The 14,070-nt window shown below is 36.7% G+C and overlaps 1 protein-coding gene across 1 annotated transcript in view; it reads right to left on the reverse strand.

Moving 5' to 3' along the window:
* Positions 1 to 7,377: 7,377 nt before the first annotated feature.
* Positions 7,378 to 14,070, reverse strand: part of GAB1 (GRB2 associated binding protein 1) — a 122,610-nt gene continuing 115,917 nt past the window's right edge. The window contains 1 exon segment of the mRNA XM_042935407.1: positions 7,378 to 11,687. Within this exon segment, the coding sequence (XP_042791341.1) occupies positions 11,529 to 11,687 (159 nt within the window). The 3' untranslated portion in view covers positions 7,378 to 11,528.

Genomic DNA, 14,070 nt, shown 5'->3' on the forward strand with positions numbered 1-14,070 from the left:
ACAGTGTGTTTTGCTTTTGATTCTCTTCATGGTGCCTATTGATGAACAGATGTTCTTAATTTTGATGTAATCCAACCTATCAATCTTTTCTTTTTTGGTTAATTCTTCCTTGTCTTCTTTAAGAAATCTTCTCTTCAAATCATGATAAAATAATCCTGGATTAGCTTTATTATTGTTTTGCCTCCCACAATGTCTATGATTTACTGGGAACTGATATTTGTCAAATATAAATAAAGAATAAAGTCAATGATCTTTAATTACATGGATATCTGGGTTTTCCACCACAATTTGTTGAAAATGACATTATTTGCCCACTGCTCTGCAGACTGCCTTGTCATAAATCAAGTATCCATTTTTGTGGCCTTCTGTTTTTGTGTTGTCTTGAGTTTCATTAGTATATTTTTCTTTCCTTGTACCAATATTACACTGCATTAATTGCTGTCTCTTTATAGTAACTCATAAATTTTGTGTAGTGTATTTCACATTGTTTTTTTCAAGAGTGTTTGGCTATGCTTAGTCTTTTGCACTTCTATAAATATTGAAGAAATCAGTTTCTCAGGTTCATTAAAAAATAAGGAAACAAATAAAAATCCTCCTGGGATTTTGAATGAGATTGCACTGAATTTAAGGGTTAAATTTGGGGGAAGACTGACATCCTTACAGTACTGACTACTCGATTTCCCAATCCATGCATGTTGCATACTCCTTCATTCTGGTTTTATTTATTCTTAACAGTGTTTTACATTAGAGATTTTTAACATCCTATTTTAAGTGTATTCCTAAGTATTTGATGTTTTATGCTATTATAATCTCCAACTTTTACAAAAGTTTCATATTTGAATTTTTTGTTGTAGGCACATAAAAAATTAATTTTTACATATAGACCTTGTGTGCAGCAATCTTTAATCTGTAGATTTCTTTTGGATTTTCTACATGCAATCATATCATCTGTGAACAAGGGCAGTTCTATTTATTATGTCCAAATATTATACTTTTCACTGGCTGGGTCCCTCAGTACAATAATGAACAGAAATGGTAACAGTGAATATACTAGTCTTGTTTAGGTCTCAAAGGGAAAGTTGTAAATATTTCACCAGTTAAGTGTGAGGCTTGCTGATGGATTTTTAAAAATAGATACTATTTTCTTTGATGTTTATTTTATTTTTGAGAGAGAATGTAAGAAGGGAAGGGGCAGAGACAGAGGGAGACATAGGATCTGAAGTAGGCTCTAGGCACTGAACTGTCAGCACAGAGCCTGAGGTGGGGCTTGAACTCACAAACTGCGAGATCATGACTTGAGCCGATGTCCTTAACCAACTGAGCCACCACAATTTATTTCTTTGTAATAAATTTCCCTTTTACTTCATGTTGCTAAGAATTTTGTTTTTAAAATCGTGCATAGATGTTCAAATTTATCACCATCTTTCTGCACCAATTGAGATGATTGTATAATTTTTCCCTTTTATTTTATTGATTTGGTGTCTTACCTTTCATTCTTGAACTTGCATAAAATTGGCATTATTTATTTCTTAACTGTTTGGTAAAATCCATTTATCTGAGCCCAGAGTCTCCCCCCCCCCCACCTTTTTAATGTTTTATTTATTTTTGAGAGAGAGAGACAGAGAGAGAATAAGCATGGGTGGGGCAGAGAGAGAGGGGAAAGAGGATCCACAGCAGGCTCTGTGTTGACAGCAGCAAGCCCAGTGTGAATTGAGAGATCATAATCTGAGCAGAAGTCCAACGCTCAACCGACTCAGCCACCCAGGTGCCCCTGTAAAAGTGTTTAATAACAAATTCATTTGAGTTGATACAGAACTATTCAAATTTTCTTTTCTTTTTTTTTTTTTTTTTCAGTTTTGGCAGCTTGTTTTTTTTCTAGCAATCTGTTGATTTTATATAATTTCCAGAATATTGGCCTAAGGTCGTCCATCTTTTTTTACCTTTTAAATGTCTGTGATATCTGTGGTGATATCCTGTTGTTACAGGTAAACATAGGATTTACTATATTTAGTTACATAGCCTTAAGTTTTACACAGCAGTGTATCTTGAAAAACCATTAATGACATCAAATATTGTTTTATTGCACCACCTTGAACTTTTTCATGCCGTGGAACCTATTTTTCAAATAAAGTATTATTATCTTTCAATGTAGAAACAGAAAAAGTGGAGGTAGCCTGATTAAAGCAAAGTGAAGGGGTGTTTGGATCTCTCCAATACTTGGGCTCCCTTTCGTTGGAGGTCTCTCCTGTTGGAAGAACACACTGAGAATTATATTCTATATTATACATATGCATATACATATGTATGTATGTGCAATTTAACCAAACTTCCATTGTTGGATGCTTCTAACTCCTTAAACTTTTGCGCACACTTTTTGTTTTGTTTTTTAAATAGCGCCACCGAATGCAAACTGGTGCAGCCACTCTGGAAAGCAGTGTGGAGGTTCCTCAGAAAATTAAAAATAGACCTACCCTATGACCCAGCAATAGCACTGCTAGGAATTTACCCAAGGGATACAGGAGTACTGATGCATAGGGGCACTTGTACCCCAATGTTTATAGCAGCACTCTCAACAATAGCCAAATCGTGGAAAGAGCCTAAATGTCCATCAACTGATGAATGGATAAAGAAATTGTGGTTTATATACACAATGGAGTACTACATGGCAATGAGAAAGAATGAAATATGGCCCTTTGTAGCAACGTGGATGGAATTGGAGAGTGTGATGGTAAGTGAAATAAGTCATACAGAGAAAGACAGATACCATATGTTTTCACTCTTATAGGGATCCTGAGAAACTTAACAGAAACCCATGGGGGAGGGGAAGGAAAAAAAAAAAAAGAGGTTAGAGTGGGAGAGAGCCAAAGCATAAGAGACTGTTAAAAACTGAGAACAAACTGAGGGTTGATGGGGGGTGGGAGGGAGGGGAGGGTGGGGGATGGGTATTGAGTAGGGCACCTTTTGGGATGAGCACTGGGTGTTGTATGGAAACCAATTTGACAATAAATTTCATATATTGGAAAAAAAAATTGTCATGTGTAAGGAAAAGAATAAAAATGGTTCAGGCTTTAGAACTCAGTTGATCACCACTATCATTTTAATGTCTATCGTAAGTACTTTTTCTATTAAAATGATTTTTATAATGTTAAAAAAAATAATAATAAATAGCACCACCACCTTCCCAGGCAGGAGGCTCATGGCTCCATGTCTATCCCTGGCAGGCGGGGCTCTCGGGTCACAAGAGCATGACAGCCTCACTGCAGCAGCCAGTCTCCCCAGTGGTGGTGGAGAGAGAGTGGGAGGTGGGGGTAGGCCCCAGCCCTGGGGACTGCGGGCAACTGGAGAGCCTGCGGGGAGCGACCACACTGTCCTCGCCATGCTCTGTCCTGCGCTCTGTCCCCTGCCAGTGTGCTCCCCACATGCCCTGTGCACCTCTTGAATTAATGCTTTAGAGTTAATTCCTGGAAACGCAATTGCTGGGTAAAAGGTTATGTACAGTTTTAAGACTTTAAGATTGTATTGATAAAGTGCTGGTTTAAAAAGTTGTACCAATTTATGATCCCAGTGTACCCACCCTGAATCAACATTGGATATTATCATTGAGTATTTGAAAATACCGGAAGGAGTATTATTCAGTCTTTAAAGATGACGATTCAGATCCTTCACACCTGAGGGAATATTTGACAGCAGTCAATGCAAAGAAACCCAGAATCCAACTGCACTTTCAGGAAAAGATAGTGAAGTAACACAGTTTGTGAGGAATTTTCCTGTTTCTCCCCCCAAATTTTCTTTCATCACAGTTTTACAATATGTGGGTAAGAAAAAAAATCCAGAATGCAAGAAGGTTGGCCCCTGCATCACTTTCACCAGACTTAAGTCACTCCAACTAATTTTAAACAAAAGGGAATTTAAGCTAGAGAATTAAGAGTTTACAATCGCTGACAGGTGTGAAGGGTCTTTAGGGATGACTCTCAGAACAATGTCATAGAACCACCAGACATGGGAACAATCAGGAGTCTGGGTTTAGGAAACCACTGTACCAATGGTTGAATCCAGGATCACGTGCCCATTGTGTCATGAAGGTGAATACCTTACCTTAGCTATGAACCAAATATCAGGAACTCATTGCTTTATTTACTAAATGTAAACTGCTAGATTTAACAAGATTGATGCCCCTACAAAGTTCTGCCTCCCTCTTCACTGAGTGGATTTCTGAGTTTGAGTGAATGCGACTAGCCTAGAGGTCAAATATAGGCAAAAGTCAAGCTGCAAGGAAGTCTGGGAAATGTAGTTTTTATACTTACAGCTCCTGTAGTACAGGATGGCACTCCAAAAAGAGCTTGGATCAACTGTTTAGCAATCCAATCTTTCACAGGCCCTTTATTTCCTTGATGGTTTGACACGATAATTATAAATATTGTTAAAGATTTTCTGTTTGACCCACCTGATCTGATGATGCCCTCTACCTTTCTCTGCCTTGACATGGCCATGGGAGGCTGACCCCTATATTTCATTTCCTGGGTTATTTCTGGCTGCTAGCCAACTTTAGCCAATGGCAGATCATGGAAGATGTAATCGGACTTCCTCCCTTCTGGTCTGACTTTGGTAGCGGCTGTGTCCTTCTACCTAAGAGTAAGGCACCTGCTGGTGGATAGTTCTTGCTATCTTGCTAACTAGAGATCAATTACAGTGCCCTCCACTTGCTTTCTTACTTCTAGAAATATTAATGCCTTCTGACTGCTGCTAAGTGGTTTTTAACCACTCCTTGTTTGTTCCCTTAACCGGATCCAGATATGCAGTAATTCCTTCATTTGACTCTCTTCAATTACTTCTTTGAGTGTTCCATCTTTTTTCTGCCAGGAATGTCACTGAAATAATGATGGATAAGGGGCGCCTGGGTGGCGCAGTCGGTTAAGCGTCCGACTTCAGCCAGGTCACGATCTCGCGGTCCGTGAGTTCGAGCCCCGTGTCAGGCTCTGGGCTGATGGCTCGGAGCCTGGAGCCTGTTTCCCATTCTGTGTCTCCCTCTCTCTCTGCCCCTCCCCCGTTCATGCTCTGTCTCTCTCTGTCCCAAAAATAAATAAAAAACGTTGAAAAAAAAATTTAAAAAAAAAAAAAAAAAGAAATAATGATGGATAAGACATAATTTTTAATCCAAGGTGCATTCGGGTCAGGTAGATGAGAATATTATAGCCATCTATTATGGAACGAATTCTGTCCACACCTCTCCCCCTCCCACAAACTAATGTTGAAATCCTAATCCCAAGTACCTCAGAAAGTAACTGCTTTTAGAGATAGGGTCTTTAAAGAGGTAATTAAGGTTGAATGAAGTCATAAGGGTGATCCTATGCTCTAATAAGCATAAGTGCTAATCTAATGCTGCTAGTGTCCTTATAAGAAAGACACCAGGACGTGCATGAAGAGATGAATGGTCATAGAGAGAAGACAGAAGAAACCAAACCTGTCAACACCTTGATAACTGGACTTCCAGCCTCCAGACCTGTGAGAAATTAAGTTTCTGTTTTTAACCCACCCGGTTGATGATACTTTGTCATGGCAGCCCTAGCAAACTAATACACCATCATAAAAACCAAATAAGAAAAATAGGTGGGGTTACCAATTTTGTTACTCTAAGAGGAAGGAGCCAAGAGAATCAATCAACTCATCTATCCATCCATCCATCGGAGAGATTTATTTTAAGGAATTGGTTCACACAACTGTGTGCCAGCAAGTTTGAAATCTGTAGGGCAGGCTGACAGGGTGGAAGTCCAGGCAGGATTTCTACGCTACAGTCTTGAGGCAGAAATCCTTCTTCTGTGGGAAACCTCAGTTTTTGCTCTTAAAACCTTCAACTGATTGGATGAGGCCTATCCACATTATGGATGGTGATCTGCTTTAACCACATCTACAAAATACCTTCACAGCAACATCTAGACTAGTGTTTGAACAAACACATGGGCACCACAGCCTAGCCACGATGGCACAACCATCACAATACTGGTACTTGAGAAAGTGGGCTTTTGGGGGCATTTTTTTTTCTTTTCTGTACACTCTACATCCCTCACGCTGCGTGTTATAAATGTTCTGGGCATTACACAGAACACAAAATCAGAGCTACATTATGCTAAGAGTTAATCACCAAGATAACCACTGCAATAGTAATAAAATTCTGTCTAATGAAGTATAGAAACATATCTTAGAAACTTAGTTTTCTATATATGTTCAAGTTATTTTATTACAAAAACACTTTTTGTAATAAAACAGGGAACTGCAGGGAGGAATGTTACCCATCACGACAGTTAATAAAATGCCTCCTATCATTGACTCAGTTTTTAAATATGCAATAACACACATTCACAGAATTGCCAAGTTATTCTCCATAAAACTCTCCTAATAAAACTGTAACTCAGAAAGTGTTTATCAGACAAAGCAGCTTTTTTCCCAAAGAAATAATATGCAAATAGTCAGAAATTTCATCATTTACAAGGTGCTAGAAACACAGATGAGGAGAGAATGATCTCAGAGAAGATAACCTCACCCTCCCAGAACTTCCCAAATACGATTTAATGAGTCAAAGTTGCAAAATGCTGGAATGAGTGGCCAAAGGACTCACATGGTCCTTCTTGGGGTTTTATGAGGTAGTAGAGGTGTTTGGAAACTCTCATAGAAATGAAAAAGCCCAGCCAGTTATCATTTCCCAAGTCGTGTTTTATACATAAAAAGTATTTTCTGAAGGAGAAGGTTGCATGCAGACCCTTACTTATCGGCCTTCTCTTCAACGAAAGGCTGGTTGTACTGGTTAGATGAGGGAATAACAAGAGCATATGCATGTGGCAACCGTCTCAGAAGCTTTTCCTATTTAGGGTGTGTTTATTGTACTTTAGCATGATCTAGTGCAATCTTTGTTGCAGAAAATGAGTGACCCCTATAGACGTAGGGCTGGGAAGTGCAGCTGACCCTTGAACAAGACTCAGGGGCACAGACCCCTTGCACAATCAAAAATATGCATATAACTTTTGATTCCTCTAAAACTTAACTACTAATAACCCACCGTTGACCGAATGTCTTACTGATAATATAAACAATTAACTCCTATTTTGTGTTACATGTATTAGATACCGTATTCTTACAATAAATAAGCTAGAAAAACGCTATTAGGAAAATCATAAGGAAATTACATTTAGAATACTGCTCTGTATTTGCTGAAAAAAATCTGTAAATAAGTGGACTCACACAGTTCAAACCCATGTTGTTCAAGGGACAACATATAGTTAATGGCGGAGTTGGATTTTTGATTTAAAGACTCTGAGGAAGGGTTAGAAATATAAATTTATATGTCTTTGGTTTACAATCTCAGTATCCAAACTGACTAAAGTCTTGAAACCAAACTGTTTGAAAAGTTTTATTTGGTAGCAGAAAATATCTACAATTGGATCTTTACAAAAGAAGTTGTGCAAGAGGGAAAAATACACATAAGATTTTGCTGTTGAAATTTGGGATGATTATCAACAATTGATTCAGATTACAACAACTCACACAAGTCCATGTCTTTCTATGTTAAGAAAGTAGAAGCTACGTTAATCCGTTGACTAAACAGTTTGTTGAGACTCATAACAGACATTATAATGAACCGAAAGAAAGTTACGTCTATGGAAGAGAAGACAAACTAAATTATTTCAAGTTGTAGTAATAAACATATTTAGTCAGAGTAAAAACCAATTATCTCCACAACCCAACAATCAACTTTTCATCTTATCAAGTCCATAATGTCTACATTATTTATATACACCATGGCTTTTCATCTAAGAGCTGTATTTTAAATTACATACAGATTTACATATAACGTATCAGATGTTACTGACAATAAGTCTTACCCTAGGATAGAAGTCTCTCTCCCTGTAATCACTTGATTTGGTCATATGTACAATCCCTGCTATGGAGCTGATTGCTTATCTGACAATAAAGGACAAGACCTACGGGAATGACCCAGGACAGGATTAGGAGGGACAGGCTCACCTCGTTGTCTCTATAACTTTACTGGCTTTGTATTCATTCAAAATACTACTAACCAGTACTTTCAATGGGCCAAAGAAAGAGGCACTAAGAGTGCTTGAAAGCATCCAAGAATTATGATCGGTGTCTATAGTACAGGCATAAAGTAGCTAACATTTTAAAAAACATCAAAAATACTGTTTTCACTAAAGGGGGTAAGCAGACAACTTCCTACTAGTAGAAAAAGAAAGACAAACACTGGTGTTCAATTTCCAGTTTAAATGCATTTATGAATACGAAGATTGTGACCCCCATTAATTAAATACAAAGAGTCCAGAAGAAATTGATGCATGACCTTAAGATGCAAGTATAGCAGTATTTCTGTATCAAATTTAGTCTAGGATTAAATACAATGCTACACACACACACACACACACACACACACACACACATTCATAGTACCTTTATGGAATTCTCTAAAATGCTCACAGTAGCTTATATGGTATTGATGAAAATAAAGATGAAACTGTATAAACTAGAGTGTAGATAAAAATCATCTTTTATAGCTTACTAAGTGATACCTTTTGTGGCTTAAGTAGCTTAAATTATTCAAGTTTAAATTTCAATTCTTGAAAGCAGAACTGTGCTTTGGTATTCAAACCTTCATAAGATTTTACAGTTTTTCAAAATAAGGAATAGAGAGTAAGAACATCAAACATGTGGGAGAAAGAGACTTCTGACTTTTGTCACATGATTAACCAGTGGCTTTCAACTCTCACTGGGCCAACACTCAGCTTCTTGGAGGTGATTAGGGTTTTCAAAAGGTTTGAATCAAATTAAGTTTTGAAAACTTAATAAAAATGCACATTCTAATGTGTTAAATATCCTCCCCCACCTTTTTTTTTAAACCATACTGGAGAATGCCTATGTATTAACTTCTACGACCAGAATAATTTATTTTTTTTAAACCTTGGAATATAACTTCAGCTATCTATAATTAAAGAACCTCCTGAGATGTGTGTTTAAAACCTGCTATTATTTACACTTACTTATGTTTGTGTGAACCCAAATTTTCTTGATAGTATGCAAATAAAATAAGATATAAAAATAAATGGGCTGCTGAGGTTTTCTACCAACTCTATAATGCCAATTACACATTTGTGTTATTCACAAATTCTATTCCTAGTAATGGACTAAAACAAACTTAAATGTGAACCCAAAATATTTATACTGACAAAACGAACCTTTCAGGCTTTATGTGTTGGGGTTAGACAAAATTTTATTCAACAAATGTTTGGAAAATAATGCTCTGTAAGAAACTATCTTTTAATCTGTTAATACGATGTATAATGTGATTTCATTTGCTAAAACTGTCTAACACATTTCAGTTATTAGATTACTCTGCACAATGGGAAAAACTTCGACCAATTAGAATGCTGCAGGTCTTCAAAAAGGATAACTTGTAAAAAATTGAAAAACTGCACTAAAAGTCTATTTGCCTTAGAACTCTTCTGATAAGATTCCATTTTTGAATTAATAATATGCTTATTGTGTTATAATTCTGAAAATACATTCAACTTCCACATAACACAATTTAGCATCTTCACACATCAACTGTGTTGTGTGTTTTAATGGTTTAGGCACATTTCAGTAACTTTGGATTTTATTTTGTGGTTTCACTACAAAACAGCTTGTGCACACCAAATTCAAACAATCTTTTTTTATTTAAAAATCCATCTGAAAATTCACTTCTGAGTTTTAGTTTTTGTTTAAAAAGAAGCAAACATTTAAAAGCATCAAATGTTACTAGTCTACAATTCATCTTGTTATGAACAATTTTAGTTCGTGGATTGGGGAAATAAACCCATTACATTGATTAGGCACAGTACTATGGCCAAAAGACCAGAAATCAGGGCACATCTGTGTGTTCAGGCAACAGTTAGAGGTCTGAATGGAGGGAGTCATGCCTCAGCTGTGGGTACTCTTATCTCTGCCTCCTCCAAAAACTGTTAGTAAGTCCCAAATCAATACATAAGAGATTGTTTGTAACTTAGTTAAAAAAAACAAGCAAACAAACAAATTATACCTGCTTTCTAAATTACACTGCAAAGCCAAAACAGATAAATACAACTGTAGTCTGACTATATATAATTTGTGGTTTTGATATCCGTATCACAGGACCGTATTACAGGTGAGACAGAATTATATAATTCCTCTGGTGATTTCAGACATCTGGTTGGAAGAGGTTCATGACTCTAAGATTTCACATTATAACAATACTCCAAAATTTCTCAAATTAGGGCAGTGAATATAAATCACAGTACAAAATCCTTAATTCTTTTACTGGAAAAGCAACTGGTGCTACATACAAGAATCACTTATAGAACATCTATTTTTTTAAAAAAATGTAGATATAAAATATTAATTGCATAGGGATTTAAATATAAGGCCAAGAAGAATATTAAGTAAAGTTAAAAAAATCATAGAAAGGGCACTATGGTGTCAAAAGATAGAATTTCATTCTTAGAGTAATAAATCTGAATTACTGTCTAATTAAAAAAAATCACAGTATGTTGCTATAACTAACAGTGAATGTTTCCTTAAGTCCAAATTGGAAACCAATATTAGGACTAACAAGAACACAACTAAAGCTCATTGTCTAAACCTGATCAGTGTATTAGCACATCAGTGCCTGGTACGTACCTGGTTATATAATCTATCTTTGCAAATAATGTAAAGTTTAATACATGTTAACAAGTGTGAGAGCACATCATCACTGCATGCCGGTAAGTGATCTGTAGGCTTACTTGATAGTGTAATTATTCAGTCTTCCCAAGGTGCAAGATCCCACCTGGCAGAATCTTCACTCAATGAACCAAAAACACTGTAATTAACAAAATATAATAAAGTTCCACCATTGAAAACTAAATGTACATGAACCAGAGAATTAGTTCCTGACACCAGTACATATATTATCCTCAGCACTTTGGAACGCAGTGAATGACAAGCCCGTCTATACTGTGTAGTTTAGGCTAATGGCTACCACCTGATGTTTCAGGTAGACAGGTAAATTGTAAATCTACTTCTCATTTTAATGTTGTTAGAGTGCAGTTTAAAGAGCAATTTCCAAATCTAAAAGTAGCTTAGTTAACTTAGTATTGTTATATAGAGTAGTGTGAGGAAAAACAAGAACTCCCAAAGGAATTATGTTAAGGAACATTTGGGAATACCCAAACCAACGTTTTAAATGAAAAAGTGCATAAATACAGTAATACTACAAGTGTGTTAACTATGGAACAAATGTTTCTCTGGGAGCTAAACAATAGTATTTTCCCACATTATTTACATGTTATGGATTGTTGAGATACCACAAAGCACCATTTACAGTCTAAATTGCTTGATTATGTGTGAAAAGTCCTCTGACTTCAATTCTACTCAGTTGAGGATCTACCTAGAATAGAAGTGTCAGGTCATCTCAAACAGGATTTATGTTTACAATTCAGTTCTCGTTATTCAGAAACAGCGAAGCAATATTTTCATTTCACATTCTTGGCTGGTGTTTCAGATTCTGTGGACTGTCTCCCATCTGTCCAGGCTTCCCGAGTGCTCTTTAGAGCCAGAGTCTTCTGTTGGTCAACCACAACATAATCTACTCTCTCATCAGCTACACTGCTGCCTGAGCCACTGCTCTTTTGCTAAAAAGCAAAGAAAGAAAACCATAAAACCCCACGTATAAGAGAGTTCTTCTTGGTGAAATTTAGCCTTAAAACATAGACACTCATGCACTGTGAATAACTCGTGAAGTTCTACTGGGTCACATACATACAAAAATAACATTACTTCAATTTAACAATGTTGTTTTTCTCCTCACTGTACACTGTTTTTCCCTTAAATTTAAAATCACTGTATGTAAGTATTTAGATGAATGCTCCCAACACAGATGAAATTCTTATAAAGTAAGGATCACAGACACTTGGTTCATCTTAAGATATACAGCTTGCTTCTCCCTTTAGCTTAACCTTGACCTTTTCAAATCCTCAGAACATGTACCAGTGTTGACTTGCAGAGCCGAGAAATGTTTTTTGAAAAACAGTATTTCAAGAATGGCAAACTACATAGGATGACACGACCTCTTATTCTAAAATACAAGTAGATACTAACTAACTTAAAACAAATATAATTATTGGGGCACCTGGTTGGCTCAGTTGCTTAAAGCACCAGACTTCAGCTCAGGTCATGATCTCACGGTTTGTGGGTTCGAGTCCCATGTCAGGCTCTGTGCTGACAGCTCAGAGCCTGGAGCCTGCTTTGGATTCTGTGTCTCCCTCTCTCTCTGCCCCTCCCCTGCTTGTGCTCTTGTCTCTCTCTCTCTCTCTCTCTCTCATTCAAAAAATAAACAAACATTAAAAAAAATTTTTTTTGAACATTTATTTATTTTTGAGAGACAGAACGTGAGCGGGGGAGGGGCAGAGAGACAGAGACACGGAATCTGAAGCAGGCTCCAGGCTCTGAGCTGTCAGCACAGATCCTGACGCGGGGTTCGAACCCACAGACGGTGAGATCTTGCCCAGAGCCAAAGTCAGATGCTTAACTGACTGAGCCACCCAGGTGTCCCCAAAAAGAATTATTAATGCGTTGCTGGGCTCTCTAGAAAGTAAGAGAAATACCCAATGTGTGAGGGAAACAGGGCATGAAGAGCTGTTCAATGTAAATTTTACAGGAACTGTTGTCTTCAGATGAATGTCAATCTCAGCAATGCAATCAGGAGGCCCGCAGTGGGAGGGTGTGTCGAATCTGAGGCTATCCTGTTAAGCTAGGGACCAATGAAACAAACTGAGGTGGTCCTATAGTTGTAGCACATTGCTTCCCAGCAGAAGAAAATGCAAATCTAGTCTGAAGGAAACTGAAGTCTGCAGGATTCTCAGATAGACTCAGCAAAATGAATTTGCAAAAAAATGTATAAAACATGGAAGGAAACAAGCCATCAAGAATGTGAGCAGAAACAATAAACAGATTCAGACCTCCAAGGACTTCAGATATTGAAATGATTGCATAAACAGAATAAATTATGTGTGTATAAAATCTTCAAAGGAATTAAAAAATAAAACTAAATAAAAGGAATAAAATATCATGAAAGAAATAAGCTATTCAAAACAGCTATGCATATTTGAAACAAAAGAGCAAAATTCCATGTTAGAACTAAAAATAATTGAAATTAAAAATTAAACAATGGGTTAAACAGAATAATTGAGAATTAGTGTACCTGGTGATAGAACTAAAGAAATAATCCAAGTAAGAACAAAGAGATGAATAAAGAGAAAATATGAAAAAGTGAAAAGAGGCACAGAAAATAGAATATGTTCTGACTAATCTTTAATAAGAAACCTCAAATGAGAGGATAAAAGGAAGAGTGGAAAAGCTATATATTTAAAGAGATGATTGGGACTTTGCCAGAACTGATAAAAAATACAAATCCAGAAATAAGAACAGCACAACTTCCATCAAGCATGATAAATAAAAAGAAATCTACATCTAGATGTCTAGACACACTGTAGTAAACCTGCAGAATACCAAAGATACAGAAAAGATGTTAACATCAGCCAGACAGAAAAGACAAATTATCTATAGAGTAACTGTAACTAGATTGACAACATACTTTTCAGTAGGAACAATGGAAGCCAGATGATAGTGAATAGTATCTTCCATGTGTTGAAAGAAGTATATTGCCAATCAAGAACTGTGAACGCAAAAAAATTCTTTTTCAAAAATGAGGGCACAATATAGACATTTCCCTCAAACAAAAATTGCAAGAATTTACTACTAACAGACCTCCACAAGAGGAACTTCTAAAGAATGTATTTCAGGTAGAAGAAAAAATGATTATGACAGGAAAGACTGAGGAACAAGATGGAATGATAAGAAAGGGAAGGTGGTAAATATGTAGGACAATGTTAAGTAAGCACTACCTATATAATAAGAATACTACTGGGGCGCCCAGGTGGCTCAGTTGGTTAAGCATCCTGTGACTCAGGTCATGATCTCGCGGTCAGTGAGTTTGAACCTCGTGTCGCACTCTGT

This window comes from Panthera leo, chromosome B1 (assembly GCF_018350215.1).
Source record: "Panthera leo isolate Ple1 chromosome B1, P.leo_Ple1_pat1.1, whole genome shotgun sequence".
NCBI classification, from domain to species: Eukaryota; Metazoa; Chordata; class Mammalia; order Carnivora; family Felidae; genus Panthera; species Panthera leo.